The sequence below is a fragment of the Oncorhynchus mykiss genome, chromosome 15 (genome assembly GCF_013265735.2).
Source record: "Oncorhynchus mykiss isolate Arlee chromosome 15, USDA_OmykA_1.1, whole genome shotgun sequence".
Taxonomy (NCBI): Eukaryota; Metazoa; Chordata; class Actinopteri; order Salmoniformes; family Salmonidae; genus Oncorhynchus; species Oncorhynchus mykiss.
The window spans coordinates 28967083-28982748 of NC_048579.1; the positions used below are offsets into that span (position 1 = coordinate 28967083).

At 44.7% G+C, this 15666-nt stretch overlaps 2 protein-coding genes across 9 annotated transcripts; both read right to left on the reverse strand.

Annotated features, from left to right (window-relative positions):
* Nucleotides 1-348: 348 nt before the first annotated feature.
* Nucleotides 349-9877, reverse strand: nsun6 (NOP2/Sun RNA methyltransferase 6). Of its 8 annotated transcripts, none has more exons than XM_036944244.1 (12): nt 9773-9877; nt 9357-9500; nt 8109-8264; nt 7434-7531; nt 5366-5472; nt 4811-4964; nt 4417-4498; nt 3986-4105; nt 3110-3254; nt 2729-2874; nt 2085-2210; nt 349-1186 (listed from the first exon to the last, which is right to left on the reverse strand). In XM_036944244.1, exons 2-12 carry the CDS (start codon nt 9441-9443, stop codon nt 968-970), a joined length of 1440 nt encoding a protein of 479 aa, XP_036800139.1. In that variant the 5' UTR covers nt 9444-9500; nt 9773-9877; the 3' UTR covers nt 349-967. The 8 variants fall into 8 exon arrangements, with proteins under 8 accessions (XP_036800139.1, XP_036800140.1, XP_036800141.1 ...); XM_036944245.1 differs by having other exon boundaries at nt 9778-9812; XM_036944246.1 differs by having other exon boundaries at nt 7434-7528; nt 9357-9815.
* Nucleotides 9878-11518: 1641 nt separating this feature from the next.
* On the reverse strand, nt 11519-15186 carry LOC118938887 (serine/threonine-protein kinase pim-3-like). The gene is made up of 7 exons (XM_036945532.1): nt 14904-15186; nt 13058-13084; nt 12879-12973; nt 12713-12763; nt 12166-12544; nt 11907-12083; nt 11519-11625 (listed from the first exon to the last, which is right to left on the reverse strand). Exons 1-7 carry the CDS (start codon nt 15184-15186, stop codon nt 11519-11521), a joined length of 1119 nt encoding a protein of 372 aa, XP_036801427.1.
* Nucleotides 15187-15666: the final 480 nt, after the last annotated feature.

Consider the following 15666-nt stretch of genomic DNA (forward strand, 5'->3'; position numbering starts at 1 on the left):
TTTGAATAATCTCAAATATAAAATATATTTTGATTTGTTTAAGACTTTTTTGGTTACTACATGATTCCATATGTGTTATTTCATAGTGTTGATGTCTTCACTATTATTCTACAATGAAGAAAATAGTCAAACAAAAATAAGGAAAAACCCTGGAATGAGTAGGTGTCCAAACTTTTGACTAGTACTGAACACTTGTAGATTTATGACGTTGACCTTCACCCGCATTGACCTTCATCCATTTGATCAAATCGACTTAATAAATAAATGTTTTGATACTGCAAGCAATATGGTGATGTTTATACACAAATATTTAATGAGAAAGTAGTAAAGAATATGCAAATATACATATTTAGTTTATTTTCAATTTATTTGAGAGAAAAGGGGATAAGTAAAGTAACAAAATCTGTTGAATGTAGAGAGAGCATAAACTGAGGAATAGCTGTGTGATGCCATCTTGTTCCTGTAAAAAATAACCATACCGGTTCCTTGTTTTTAAAGCACTAACTAAAAGGCAGTAAATTGTTAATACCTCGTGACCTCTTTCAGCACGCTACTTCCTGATCTACGCTCCCAGAGCCAGCAAATCCGCTGTCACCAGGGCAGCTGTGTCGTCACTGTTGTCATGGCGACGAGGCGAACGGCAGCAGAACTGCATTTGCCGATACTCATCCACCCTACGCATTTTCTCCCTTACTCACCCATAAATGTTTTTCATCTTGTTCAATCCCTCCCTCCCCTCTCTGTTTATACAAGTCATCCCTATATGGGCCAGTGTTTTAGTAGGCAGCCAGGCAGGCACAGAGGTGGATGTTGTAAACCGCACAGGGAGTGTGTGTTCTAAATGCTCTCCTGCCTGAGTACAGTGAGAGGTGTAAACACCATTATTCCTCTCTGCAGGCCCTGTGTGAAGGCAGGGAGAACAGCTCGGTTCTAACCAGATGGGGAGGGTACTGCTAGTCCAGTCCTGTCAGCTCTTCAGGAACTTGGCAATGAAGAAGCCGATAGTGTCCTTGTTGGCTCGGTGTGCGAGGGGGGTTGGGGACTCTGGCTGTTCTGTGGGGCTGTCATCCTCTCCCCTGGCCTCGGCCGCGCTCCAGCCCAACTCAGGACTGAACCTCTGGAGGAGACGCAGCTGCTCAGGTGACAGGCCAGCTCCCAGCATGCCCTCTGCTCCGATGTGGGGCTCCTGAGAGAGACAGACACCTTAGTTAGTCTTTTTGTGTGTGCACGTTTGTTACCTGAGGCTCTGTGTACACATTTGTTACCTGAGGCTCTGTGTGTACACATTTGTTACCTGAGGCTCTATGTATGTACACGTTTGTTACCTGAGGCTCTGTGTATGTACACGTTTGTTACCTGAGGCTCTGTGTGTACACATTTGTTACCTGAGGCTCTGTGTATGTACACGTTTGTTACCTGAGGCTCTGTGTATGTACACGTTTGTTACCTGAGGCTCTGTGTGTACACATTTGTTACCTGAGGCTCTGTGTGTACACATTTGTTACCTGAGGCTCTGTGTGTACATTTGTTACCTGAGGCTCTGTGTGTACACATTTGTTACCCGAGGCTCTGTGTATGTACACGTTTGTTACCTGAGGCTCTGTGTGTACATTTGTTACCTGAGGCTCTGTGTGTACACATTTGTTACCTGAGGCTGTGTGTATGTACACGTTTGTTACCTGAGGCTCTGTGTATGTACACGTTTGTTACCTGAGGCTCTGTGTGTACATTTGTTACCTGAGGCTCTGTGTGTACACATTTGTTACCTGAGGCTCTGTGTGTACACATTTGTTACCTGAGGCTCTGTGTATGTACACGTTTGTTACCTGAGGCTCTGTGTGTACATTTGTTACCTGAGGCTCTGTGTGTACACATTTGTTACCTGAGGCTCTGTGTGTACACATTTGTTACCTGAGGCTGTGTGTGTACACATTTGTTACCTGAGGCTGTGTGTATGTACACGTTTGTTACCCGAGGCTATGTGTGTGTGTGTGTGCATACGCGTTTGTTACCCGAGGCTGTGTGTGTGTGTGTGTTTACAGGTTTGTTACCTGAGGCTGTGTGTGCATGTGTGTGTGCGCTACCTGAGGCTGTAGTGTGAGGCAGGGGAAGGTGTTAAGGGCCCAGGCCACCTGCTCCTCATTCTCTGCCAGAGTCACAGTGCAGGTGCTGTACACCAGGACTCCACCTCTCTTCAGGAGCCGTACCGCCTGCCAATTATATACACACACACACACACACACACACACACACACACACACACACACACACACACACACACACACACACACACACACATTAAGGTCACACTCACAGTAAGCACTCTTTAACATGCCCTCATCGCTCAATAGATAGACACTGCATTGTCAAAATGCTGGTGCAGCTATGTACACACACACATTTACCTTACTGCGGTCTCTCCAGAGCCTAGATATTAAATGGCCTTAAGGAAACTCCAGTGGACACTGATGGAGCGCTTTGTGCCGCTGGAATAAGTGATGTGCTCACTATTGGACCCTAATCTCCCCACAGTAATCCATCTGCCGGCTATACTTAAGCTTTTCATCAGAGTATATCGGAGCCCAGAGCTCTAGAACACACAAGCTCGTCCACACTGTCCTCTACTGGTCAGCACTGGTCACGGACAGTGTTATGCGAGGTAAGTGTGCCCGAGCGGGCATGCATGCGTCTGTGTGTGTGTGTGTGTGTGTATGCGTGTGTGACGCACGGTGTGGAAGAGCTTGCGCTGTAGAGGCTGGTAGGAGCAGATCTCCTTCAGGTTCCAGGTACAGACCATGCTGGGTCTCTGGCCTAGACCGCTACATGGAGCATCCAGCAACACCCGGTCAAAACTCTGTGGAGGGAAGGGTGGACCTGAAAACAGGGTGACATGAAAGTATCCAGGTCTCTGAATTAGTAACCACGCTAGCCAACCAAGAAGAGGTGAGAATAACATTGAAATCGGCAGTGGTGTTCATGCCGGCGATCTAAACGGCACCCGATTACCTATAGTGCACTACTTTTGCCTAGGCCCTGTTCAAAAGTAGTGCACTACGTAGGGGATTAGGGTGCCATTTGGGATGTGCGTCCCATCAGTTACATTCCGTACCCTCAGTGTCCTGGGCCTGGTCAGTGCACACAGCCTTGATGCTATTGAAGCAGTGGGCTTTGATGCAGTCCAGATGCAGCGCTTTGGCGTTCTGACGGATGCGCTCCACCTTGCCTCTGATCTTATCCAGGGCCACTACCTCTCCCTGCAAGGGACAAACCAAGTGGGCAGCAAAGGCAAAAACAACATTCCAGGTAGCAGTGGGAAAAAGAGCTCAACCTTGCACAACAGCTCCACCTTGTGGAGAAGTAGATGTAATGTGCAAATGGAAACTTAAAAAGGGACATTTTACTCATAAATTAAAGTTTTGTTTTCAATTATTTGGGGTGGAGCCACATAGCTGGATCTATACAAGTGACGTAATGGGACGTGGCTTCATCTTGACATTAGACCACATTAGACTACTTTACATCTCACAAACTTTGACCTGAAAGTGTAATGTCCCTTTAAAGCTGCAATATGTAACTTTTTGGGTGACCCAACCAAATTCACATAGAAATGTGAGTTCTTGATCTGTCATTCCCATTGAAAGAAAGTCTAAGAAGCGGTAGATATGTTCTACGTGAGCTATTTCTATGCTTCCCGTTCTTAAATTTGGTTTTTGTGTCTTTCACTTTGGGTTTTGAACACCAGCTTCAAACAGCTGAAAATAAAATAGTTTTGGTTATGGAAAATATATTTCACAGCGGGTTAGATGGTACAATGATTCTCTACACTATACTTGCTTGTTTTATCACATAATCTGAAATTAGGCGAACTATAAGAATTTTAGCAACCAGGAAATTGTGGAGCAATTTCTGCATATTGCACCTTTAACTTCAAGGTCTTCAAAGCCCAGCAGAGCCCCCCCCCCCCCCCCCCCCCACACTCTCTCACCTGTCCCCGCATCAGGGCAGCAATATGACAGGTCTTCCCCCCGGGAGCGGCACACATATCCAGGATGCGCTCTCCAGGACGGGGCCCCAGCACGTGACCCACCACCACCGATGGGAGGTTCTAGAGTCATAGAAAGAGACGGGGAAAACAGAGCTCAGAGTATGAGTGCTAATCTAGGATAAGTGTTGCTGCTCAGATCATAATGAATAAGATTTTACAGAGAGGTGGGGACCTAGCACTCTACTCTGAAATGCTTTGTGGTTACAGGCCCAGGTCCCCAATGTCCATGTGATCTTATTTGTTGTGATCAAAACCGATTCTAAAATCAGCACTCCTTCTCTGAGATTCTTGATACACGAGATGCCCCTGATTACGACCGTCGATCCAGAGAATCTACTGCCGTCTCAAAAAAACTGCTGTTCAAGAGGTACCTGTAGGAACGCCAGGCTGGGTAGTACCCCATCGAAGGAGGGGCTCTGGTACAGGGGCTCTACCATCCGAATACCAACGCCCCTACACGGGGAGAGAACAGTGACATTACTGTAAAATATATTCAAGCCTGAGCATGTTTTACAGCGTAGCGTACACTTTTTACTAGGACTAAATCTTTCTGAGCATTGATATCGAGTATCTGCGCCTGCTTCATTCAATGAGGCTTGATCTGTAGTAAAACTTTACTCCAATAGCAACCATACTATTACCATGTTACTACCACTTTGATGTGCTATAAAGTGCTGGCCAAATAGCAGCCTTATAACAAACTAGTGTAACGCTGCTCTGAGAGAATTTTGAATAGAGATTCGAGAACTAAGTGTCTCTGCCTACTTGACTGGTTCGTCTGAGCAGAAGATGCCGGAGCGGTCCATTTCAGCGACTCCATTTCCCACAAACACTTTCTTTCCCTTAAAGTCCTTGTTCCCCCGTGTGCACTTCCCCTCCAGGTCCGAGAACACAGACACAGCATCTCCTGTCTTCATGACTGAAACAGACAGAAAATGATCCGGCAACAGGTTTACGAGTCAATAGTCTTTTTTTTTACAGTTCTAGCACAATTATCTGCAGTAAAGGCAACTAGTATCACAACATTGATATGTTACACCACGTCCTGTCTTCATGACTGAGACCAAAACACGCCGCTAATATTGTGCCTCCAGTCCAGGCCATAATGTTCATTCTCAAAACTATTGTTTCAGTAGACTGCTGATAACAGTTCTAACGCAACAATCTGTGGAGAACGCAACTAGTATCCCTTCAAATGATTGAAGAAGAACTCAAGGGTCTACCAAATCGTTACGGTCAAAGGTACCAATGGCAACTAAGGAAGTGAAGGAAAAGGGTGCCGTCCTTGGCTTGTAGTTGGAGTGCATGAAGTCCTCTTACACTTGGGTGTGGCGAGGATCCCTGGGGCGAAGACGTGCGCTCCCCTCAGAACAGCACTGCCACACTGAGCGCCTACTATGACCTCCGAGGTGAGCTGGACCACAGGCCTGAGCGCAAAGTAAAAGGGTGGTAAAAACACATTTACATGCCGCTTATTTTCTATGGTTACGTCCCAAATGGCACCCTATTCCCTATGTGGTGCGCGAGTGATGAGGTGAGGAACAGCGCTAATGATCAGAGGTACCACTTATATGCTATCCCCACACACATACATATCAATAGTAGCAAAGGACAAATTCTTGGAAAGATTAAGAACAGAAGAGAAAGTTGCCTCATGTCATTAATAGCAATTGTTGGTTTATGCGGGGCTTTCTTTGTGTCTTTAAGTTCTGTCGTTGAGTTGGTTACATAGGTGAATGTCAAACCCAATGTGCATAGTGTTTTTGCATAGCGAGTTCAATTAAGAAAATTGTTCATTCTACTGTAATTTTATGAAATCATGTGTAGTTGTGGCCATGGTGGGAGTGATTTTGGAGAGGGTTTGGGATTTTTCTAAGCTCTGGTCCAGGAAGGCTCAGAAAGCTGCATGCAAAGTCCTGGACAAGAGCTTCGATTTTTTACATCGGTAAAGAGTGCTTTTCCCTCTTACCTTTGTGGAGTGGAGTCTTACACTACACGACCAAAAGTATGTGGACACCAGCTCGTCGAACATCTCATTCCAAAATCATGGGCATTAATACAGAGTTGGTCCCCCCCTTGCTGCTATAACAGCCTCCACTCTTCTGGGAAGGCTTTCCAATAGAGGTTGGAACATTGCTGCAGGGACTTGCTTCCTCTCGGCCACAAGAGCATTAGTGAGGTTGGGCACTGATGTTGGGCGATAAGGCCTGGCTCGCAGTTGGCGTTCTAATTCATCCCAAAGGTGTTCGATGGGGTTGTGGTCTTGGCTCTGTGTAGGCCAGTCAAGTTCTTCCACACCGATCCTGACAAAGCATTTCTGTATGGACCTCGCTTTGTGCACGGGGGCATTGTCATGCTGAAACAGGAAATGGCCTTCCCCAAACTGTTGCCACAAAGTTGGAAGTACAGAATCATCTAGAATGTCATTGTATACTGCAGCGTTAAGATTTACAGTTGGCACTATGCATTGGGACAGGTAGCGTTCTCCTGGCATCCGCCAAAACCAGATTTGTCTGTCGGACTGCCAGATGGTGAAGCGTGATTCATCATTCCAGAGAACGTGTTTCACTGCTCCAGAGTCCAATGATGGTGAGCTTTACACCACTCCAGCTGACGCTTGGCATTGCGCACAGTGATCTCTGGCTTGTGTGCAGCTGCTCGGCCATGGAAACCCGTTTCATGATGCTCCCGACGAACAGTTCTGGTGCTGACGTTGCTTCCAGAGGCAGTTTGGAACTCGTGAGTGTTGCAACTGAGGACAGACGATTTTTATGTGCTACACACTTCAGCACACAGTGGTCCTGTTCTGTGAGCTTGTGTGGCCTACAACTTCGCAGCTGAGCCGTTGTTGCTCCTAGACGTTTTCACTTGACAATAACAGCACTTACAGTTGACCGGGGCAACTCTAGCATGGCAGAAATTTGACAAACTGACTTGTTGGAAAGGTGGCATCCTATGACGGTGCCACGTTGAAAGTCACTGAGCTTTTCAGTAAGGCCATTCTACTGCCAATGTTTGACTCTGGAGATTGCATGGCTGTGTTAAATTTTATACACCTGTCAGCAACGGGCGTGGCTTAAATAGCCAAATTCACGAATTCAAAGTGGTGCCCACATACTTTTGTATATAAAGCTGTCATCAAGGCAAAGGGTGGCTACTTTGAAGAATCTCAAATATAAAATATATTTTGATTTGTTTAACAGTTAATACATGATTCCATATGTGTTATATGTGTTATTTCATAGTTTTGATGTCTTCACTATTAATCAACAACGTAGAAAATACTCAAAATAAAGAAAAAACCTGGAATGAGTAGGTGTGTCCAAACTTTTGACTGGTACTGTATATAGTGTATTTGGCGGACATTTTGCAGGCATTCCTGACATACCTAGGCCCGATGACAGGAAGAAGCAGCACATCTGGAATGTGTGGGTGGGGGAGAATAATAACGGAAATGTCTTCAGACTGAGAGTCACACTTCTGCTGCTGCAAGAACAGAGGTTGCAGGGTTAGAAGAGCGCGCACTGAGGCGTCAACACACAGAAAACTGTGTTGAAAATCATAAATGCATACACACACACAGTCAGACATAAACGCTCTTACACAGCATACCCACCGGGACAAAAAATACCTTTAGCAATAAAAAAAAAGACAATTTAAGTAGTTAAGTTTTCGGGCAAAACTGCGCCATAGACATGTCCACTATGGCTGTGTCCTGATTCTCCACCCTTTTCCTAAAGTGTGCATTTGCACCCTGTCATGTATTTAAAAGCATTGGATTCGTGTAAGCATTGGCTGGAGGGAGTTTCCCTCATTGTTAAATCCATGACTGCTGATGTAAAAAGGGTTTTATAAATATATTTGATTTATTGATTGATTGATGACGGAGAGTGATCAACTGTGCAAGTGCACACTTCGGTAGAAGGGAATAAACTCAGTCCATCTGTCTCTCACACTATAGCCTAGAAGGAACCTTGAACTCAAGCACATTTCAGTTAACGTCCTACAGTGAATCAATCCCACCCCCACGAGCCAGCAACACAGAAAGCAGACTGCTCCCCACCTGTTTGAGTTCCTCCCCAAGCCTGTGTTGGATCTCCTCCAGGGAAGCCAGGTGAGTGCTGGCTCGTACACAGGTCAAGGCAGGCGGGTGGGACAGGCAGGACAGCAGCCTCTGGAACCTCTGCTCTGCCTCTCCTTGACTCACTGCAGCCAGCACCTGCACCCAAACATAGGAAAGGGGGTGTCAGGTTCGAGTAGCTGAACATTACTTCTCTATTTCAACAGATCATTGATGGGTGACACTTTGAACTTCAGGGCCCATATTCATGAAGCATCTCAGAGTAGAACTAGGATCAGGGCCTCCCTTTCAATAACATTTGGATTCATTTTATCTAAAAGGCCAAACTGATCCTAGATCAGCAATGCTACTCTGAGAAGCAGGAGAAATACATGCCCAGATAGCTGTACATAAATAGATGAGATCTCATGTGCGAGAAAAAGCTTAGGTGTCATTTAGGAACAATAAAGTTGCATCTAGTAGAAGTCAACCAACGTCTTGTTCGAACAAGAACATAAATGTAGTCACTATCAAAACAATGAACACAAACACATTAATTAGTGTGTGTGTGTGTGCTAGGTGCTTTTAGCAACGCGGGTGTATTTACATACTAAAATAAATAAATTTAACCTTTATTTAACTAGGCAAATCAGTTAAGAACAAATTCTTATTTACAATGATTGCCTCCCCCCCCCCCTCCCCCGGCCAAACCCTCCCCTAACCCGGACGACGCTGGGCCAATTGTGCGCCGCCCTATGGGACTCTCGAACACGTCCGATTGTGACACAGCCTGGGAACGAACCACGGTCTGTAGTGACGCCTCTAGCAGTGCCTTAAACCGCTGCACCACTCGGGAGGCAATTGCTTTAAATTGTACTGGGTTGCAAAAAAAACAGTCCGTGGGAAGCCAGAAAATAAATACATTTTAACTTTCCTGCCGATGGGCAGGACAGTTGATCATTATGAGAGAAAATATCTAAAGGATCATATTATTAAACATACTTTCCAAACTTTGGTCTGTTATATACCCCACTTCCTCTCTGCTTGCCTCATGTCAAAACAAACGTCCCCCACAAGTTATTCCTTATTTGTCCACATATGCCGCATGTGCAGGACTTTTATTTTGACATGAGAGGCAGAGAGGAGAGAGGAAGTGGGTCTACAACAGACCCTGGCTTGGAAACTCTTTAATAACACAATTCTTTAGATATCCCTATGTGTGTGTGTGTGTAGCAGGTAAGGGAACCCCACCTCCTTGTTTATGAAGACATTCCTCAAGTAATCATGAACTTCTGGCTTCAATGCAATTCTTGGGAAAATTGACATTTCTTCTGGCATTGGTTATGGCAATTTGAAGATGGAAAGAAATACACCTATTTCGACCTGAGATGTAACCTAGGTTATTACATAAACAGAAATTAAAGTTATTGTTAATTACTGCATACATTCCCTTGAAATGGTCAATATCTGACCATTTTAACCGGAGACCTGGGAGCGAAAAGGCTAGTTTTAGGTGATATGAAGACATCAAACGCATAAGCTTCTTTGCGATTCCATTATCTAGCATGTTCCTCGCATGAAGTATTGATTCAAAGTACTTTTGTGTGCAAATTCTAAGCGAAAAGCGTTTTACAAGTCAGTTTTGAATCAGTTTCCATGCTACTCACGTTACATTTTTGGGTGAAGGATCTTCGTAGGGTATTTCCTTATACGTCATTAACATGTCTGTATCGTAATGTTGGGAGTTGTAGTTCTTTTGAGGCAATCTAATTGGAGTCGTTTTCTCGTTCTTTAGATACTGTTCTGCATGTTGTTCTACATCCATGTTGCTATTGACACACACATTTCAGTTCAGTGATAATTCAAAGATTTTGTATATATGTTTTGAGTTTATGTACATTAATCAAACATTAATCAACTCACATGTGATAGTCACTTACAGATTATTATTACCTACTCATTAATAGTATCTATAAAATGAGACATCTAAAACTACACCAGACAGGGATGCTTCATTGTTTTTTTTTTCTTTTCTTGAGGACACCATTTTTCAGCTCTGATTTACTTCACTTAGACTAAGATTAATACTAAAATTACAATCCTAACTACATCAGGACACTGATGTGAAATGTGTTTTTAATCGTATTACATTTTAAGGGGGGGGGGGGGGGCAAAACTGTTGTTTCTGCTCAGAACTGTCATTGGCATTCCTGTGTCAGCTGATTTAAAATATATATATATATTTAACCTTTATTTAACTAGGCAAGTCAGTTAAGAACAAAATCTTATTTACAATGACGGCCAAACCCGGACGACACTGGGCCAATTGTGCGCCACCCTATGGGACTCCCAATCACGGCCAGATGTGATACAGCCTGGAATCTATCCATGAACTGTAGTGATGCCTCTTACACTGTGATGCAGTGCCTTAGACCGCTGCGCCACTCGGGAGACACTGAAAGGTGAAAGTAATATGCTGTAAAGGGGTCGATTGGAATTCACTCCCCTCGAGTACTATCTCTCTTCAAGCCCTTGCAGCAGAGGAGGTCAGACCTGGTCTCAGCGGTGTCTTTCTGAAGGTCTCTTCCTGTTGGAGTTTCCTTCCAGTTCGGCTGTTGTTCTCTTCAAGCTCAGTACTAGAACAGTGGTAGCTGGCTCAGTGCAGTCTAGGGGAACATAAAGTTGTTATTCTATGGGGAGTTTCTGTATCCTCCCTTTGTCAACATCAGCTCAAAGGCGAAGGTAAGATGTTGTACAGGGGTTGAATAAAAACCATATTTTCTCTCATCAGAGTAGCAAAATCTCCAAGCATTATCCCTGTTACAATCTCTCTTCAAACCCTTGCAGCACAGAAGGAGGGTAAGAACTCAGCGTTGTTTTGAAGGTCCTATCTACAATTGGAGTGTCCCTTCATGTTCTGCAAAATTGTTCCCTGGAGAGCTGCTTTGAATTTCAGTCCTCATTCCCAGTTGGTTGTGCAGATCAAATGTGATATCAGGTGATTTTTGGTGTCCTCTTCTTCTTTCTTCTTTTTCGATGCTGTCTTTGGCTAATTCCATTGGAGGAGGGTTTGGTTTTGAACATTAAAGAATTTTAAGACCCAATTGTCCAGTTAAGTACCATAAAAGGGGATGTTGTTTTGGTACTAACAGCTACTAATTCCAAATTACCAAAATCTCTCCCCACTCCAATCATGTTCCCACCCTTACCCTCCTCAATTTGCTTACATTGCTATAGAACCTGCAAAAAAAAACGAGAGTAACAAACAAGAGCTGTCAGTTACAGAATGGATAAGATTTTGTAAAAGATCTGATAGGTATGACATAAAGTATGCAATATGACATTGTTTGATGACACAGTAATAAATGTATTTCATATCAGCATTTCTTATGGCATTTGCAACGGACACGGACTTAGGGGCGAGCCCGGTCCGACAGCCAGTCGTGCAGGAGGATCTGCTCCAGAACGGGCCTCTTCAGAGGGTCTTGCTTGAGGCACCAGCGGACCAGGTCTCTGCATTCTATGGAACAATAGGATTAGATAGAGTCACAAATGGTATCTTGTTACAGTAGAAAAAAGTATACAGAGAGAACAAACTTGTTGCAAACTTCAGTTTAAACTCTGTGAATCATGTATCCTACCCTAAACCATTTTTTAATGCAAAATAGTTCAATTCTGTGTTTCTACTGTGTCGTCATCGCTTTGGATAGTGTGTAGATAAAGCACTGGTAATTGGACCCGTACCAAATTGCACCCTACTCCCTAAACACGCCTACTCTCCTCCCAGCTGCAACTATATACCTTTGGAGATCCCTCTCTTGAAGCGCAGGCGTCCTCGGATGATTTCGGCCTCTTTCCTGAAGGGCAGGTCACCGTTGACCAGGCCAAACAGAAGCACACCCAGGGACCAGATAGTGGCTTTCCGCCCCTGGTACTTTCCATCCAGAACCCACTCAGGGGGGGAGAACTCTGTAGTGCCTGAGACAGATGGGGGGGGGGGTTACATTCCTTTGCCTGAAGCTCACAACACCAATGCTATTCAGTCTTCGTCTCTTCTCACCAGCAAAGTCCCTGAAGAGTTTCTCCCTCAGCAGATCCCCGCAGCCAAAGTCGATGAGCTTGACGTTCAGAGTGTCCGTCTGCACCAGCAGGTTCTCCACTTTGATGTCGCGGTGGATGACGCCGCGGTCGCGGCAGTGCCGTACCGCCAGAACCACCTGGAGCATGATGACCCTCGCCATGGCCTCGTTGAGCTTCCCACCCATTGTCTCACAGTAGTCGTACAGGTCCATGCAGGAGGTGGGACGCTCCAGGACCAGGATGAACTTCCTGGGCTGCTCGAACCAATCCACCAGCTCCAGCACGTGTTCACAGACAGGGGGCCGCGACACGATCTGCATCAGGGCGACCTCCAGGGGCAGCCTGTGCGTTGTTCCAGGCTAAACGGGGGAAGGTTGATTAACAACCATTTCATGCATTGGCAGTGCACAGTGGGCTGTTATATTGGTCTGACTGTACAAACAATTATTAGGTAGGCTAGCACTCCGATGTGACTGTTTTGGTGGTTTGTTGGGTAGGCTCGTACACATTTATCAGACTGTACTTACAATTGTGAGGTAGTACTCCGATACACCCTTAGGAATGTACTTAATAGCGACCTGAGTGACAGAGAAGGGAGAAGCATGTTGTGAATAAACAACATAATTGTGGTAATGTCTTATGCTGTGGATGGACAGATCTAAAGAGGGAGGAAAGAGAGGGAGGGATGATTACTTCTCTCCCATCTTCCTTTCGTGTTCCCTCATAGACGGACCCACAGCCTCCTTGTCCCAGCAACTTGCCCACGTTATAGAGCGAGGTGAAACTGGCTGCAACACAAATGTCACAGTTAAGGACACGGCCCAGTCCCTCCCCTAACCACACACTGTTTATCAGGCTGTTCAATGTCTAACAGGCTTCATTGAGGACAATAACCAGATCTAGAAGAGCACAAACAGAGCAATACAAATAATCAGACAGGGGGCTTTATTGTACACTTGACTTACTGTAAGTCAGCCCTGTAGGCCTTTAGGTACAGTGCCTTGCGAAAGTATTCGGCCCCCTTGAACTTTGCGACCTTTTGCCACATTTCAGGCTTCAAACATAAAGATATAAAACTATTTTTTTGTGAAGAATCAACAACAAGTGGGACACAATCATGAAGTGGAACGACATTTATTGGATATTTCAAACTTTTTTAACAAATCAAAAACTGAAAAATTGGGCGTGCAAAATTATTCAGCCCCCTTAAGTTAATACTTTGTAGCGCCACCTTTTGCTGCGATTACAGCTGTAAGTCGCTTGGGGTATGTCTCTATCAGTTTTGCACATCGAGAGACTGACATTTTTTCCCATTCCTCCTTGCAAAACAGCTCGAGCTCAGTGAGGTTGGATGGAGAGCATTTGTGAACAGCAGTTTTCAGTTCTTTCCACACATTCTCGATTGGATTCAGGTCTGGACTTTGACTTGGCCATTCTAACACCTGGATATGTTTATTTTTGAACCATTCCATTGTAGATTTTGCTTTATGTTTTGGATCATTGTCTTGTTGGAAGACAAATCTCCGTCCCAGTCTCAGTTCTTTTGCAGACTCCATCAGGTTTTCTTCCAGAATGGTCCTGTATTTGGCTCCATCCATCTTCCCATCAATTTTAACCATCTTCCCTGTCCCTGCTGAAGAAAAGCAGGCCCAAACCATGATGCTGCCACCACCATGTTTGACAGTGGGGATGGTGTGTTCAGCTGTGTTGCTTTTACGCCAAACATAACGTTTTGCATTGTTGCCAAAAAGTTCAATTTTGGTTTCATCTGACCAGAGCACCTTCTTCCACATGTTTGGTGTGTCTCCCAGGTGGCTTGTGGAAAACTTTAAACGACACTTTTTATGGATATCTTTAAGAAATGGCTTACTTCTTGCCACTCTTCCATAAAGGCCAGATTTGTGCAATATACGACTGATTGTTGTCCTATGGACAGAGTCTCCCACCTCAGCTGTAGATCTCCGCAGTTCATCCAGAGTGATCATGGGCCTCTTGGCTGCATCTCTGATCAGTCTTCTCCTTGTATGAGCTGAAAGTTTAGAGGGACGGCCAGGTCTTGGTAGATTTGCAGTGGTCTGATACTCCTTCCATTTCAATATTATCGCTTGCACAGTGCTCCTTGGGACGTTTAAAGCTTGGGAAATCTTTTTGTATCCAAATCCGGCTTTAAACTTCTTCACAACAGTATCTCGGACCTGCCTGGTGTGTTCCTTGTTCTTCATGATGCTCTCTGCGCTTTTAACGGACCTCTGAGACTATCACAGTGCAGGTGCATTTATACGGAGACTTGATTACACACAGGTGGATTGTATTTATCATCATTAGTCATTTAGGTCAACATTGGATCATTCAGAGATCCTCACTGAATTTCTGGAGAGAGTTTGCTGCACTGAAAGTAAAGGGGCTGAATAATTTTGCACGCCCAATTTTTCAGTTTTTGATTTGTTAAAAAAGTTTGAAATATCCAAGAAATGTCGTTCCACTTCATGATTGTGTCCCACTTGTTGTTGATTCTTCACAAAAAAATACAGTTTTATATCTTTATGTTTGAAGCCTGAAATGTGGCAAAAGGTCGCAAAGTTCAAGGGGGCCGAATACTTTCGCAAGGCACTGTATTTGCATTTTACAACAATTGGCCACAGTTGAATTATCTCATTGAAACACTCTGTGGTGTCTGGTCACTCAAACCTAAGGCAAATTATAACCGATGTGTCTGACCTCTGCGTGGTGGGTTGCGCCGGACTTTGGTCTTGTGTTTATCACAGACTTCTGAACCTTTAGAGTCAGTTCTCTCGCTGCTGGTGGATGCATCTGTTGATGTGGAGGAGCCAAAGGAGCTGTATGACCCGGATGCCATGGTGACCTTGATCTTCTTAGCAGCCCTAAGGTCGTCTGAATCCAGATCTTGGAAAAAAGTCATCCTTTTCCTCTTTGATCCCATGTCGCATTGGGTTTCCTTGTCCTCCATCTTGGGGGTTGGTAGGCCCTTTTTCCTTGGCATCTTTGAAATTGCCCTGGTCTCCATAGGAGTGGGCCAGTCAGGGTCAGCCTCACTCTCAATCTGCAGTTTCTGGAGAGTGCTCTGTGTCAATTGAGGACAAGGGAGCACCAAGGAAACCATTTTGGTTATGGCCTGCTGGCTGGACCGTTTTTTGGTTGGGCGTTCGCCCCTGTCCACATTGAACCTGCACTTCCTCTTCATTCTCAGCCCCTTGTTCTGAAACAGTCAGACAGTCCTAACATTTTATTTTGGGATGTTTGTGATAACCTTTATGAGAAAATAGTGTGATTTGCAAGTGCACCAATAAGCCACCTTGCCATTGTAATAGATATATGTAAGCCCTGTCCAGAACAGAGACAAACCAAGAGCCACTAGGCCCCATAAAATTGTGTAGGTCTGAAAGGATTTGATTGCCTAAGCAATATGGTGAAAACAATTATATTCAGCCTATTCTAGGGTAAAACAAACCAATTGAAAGAA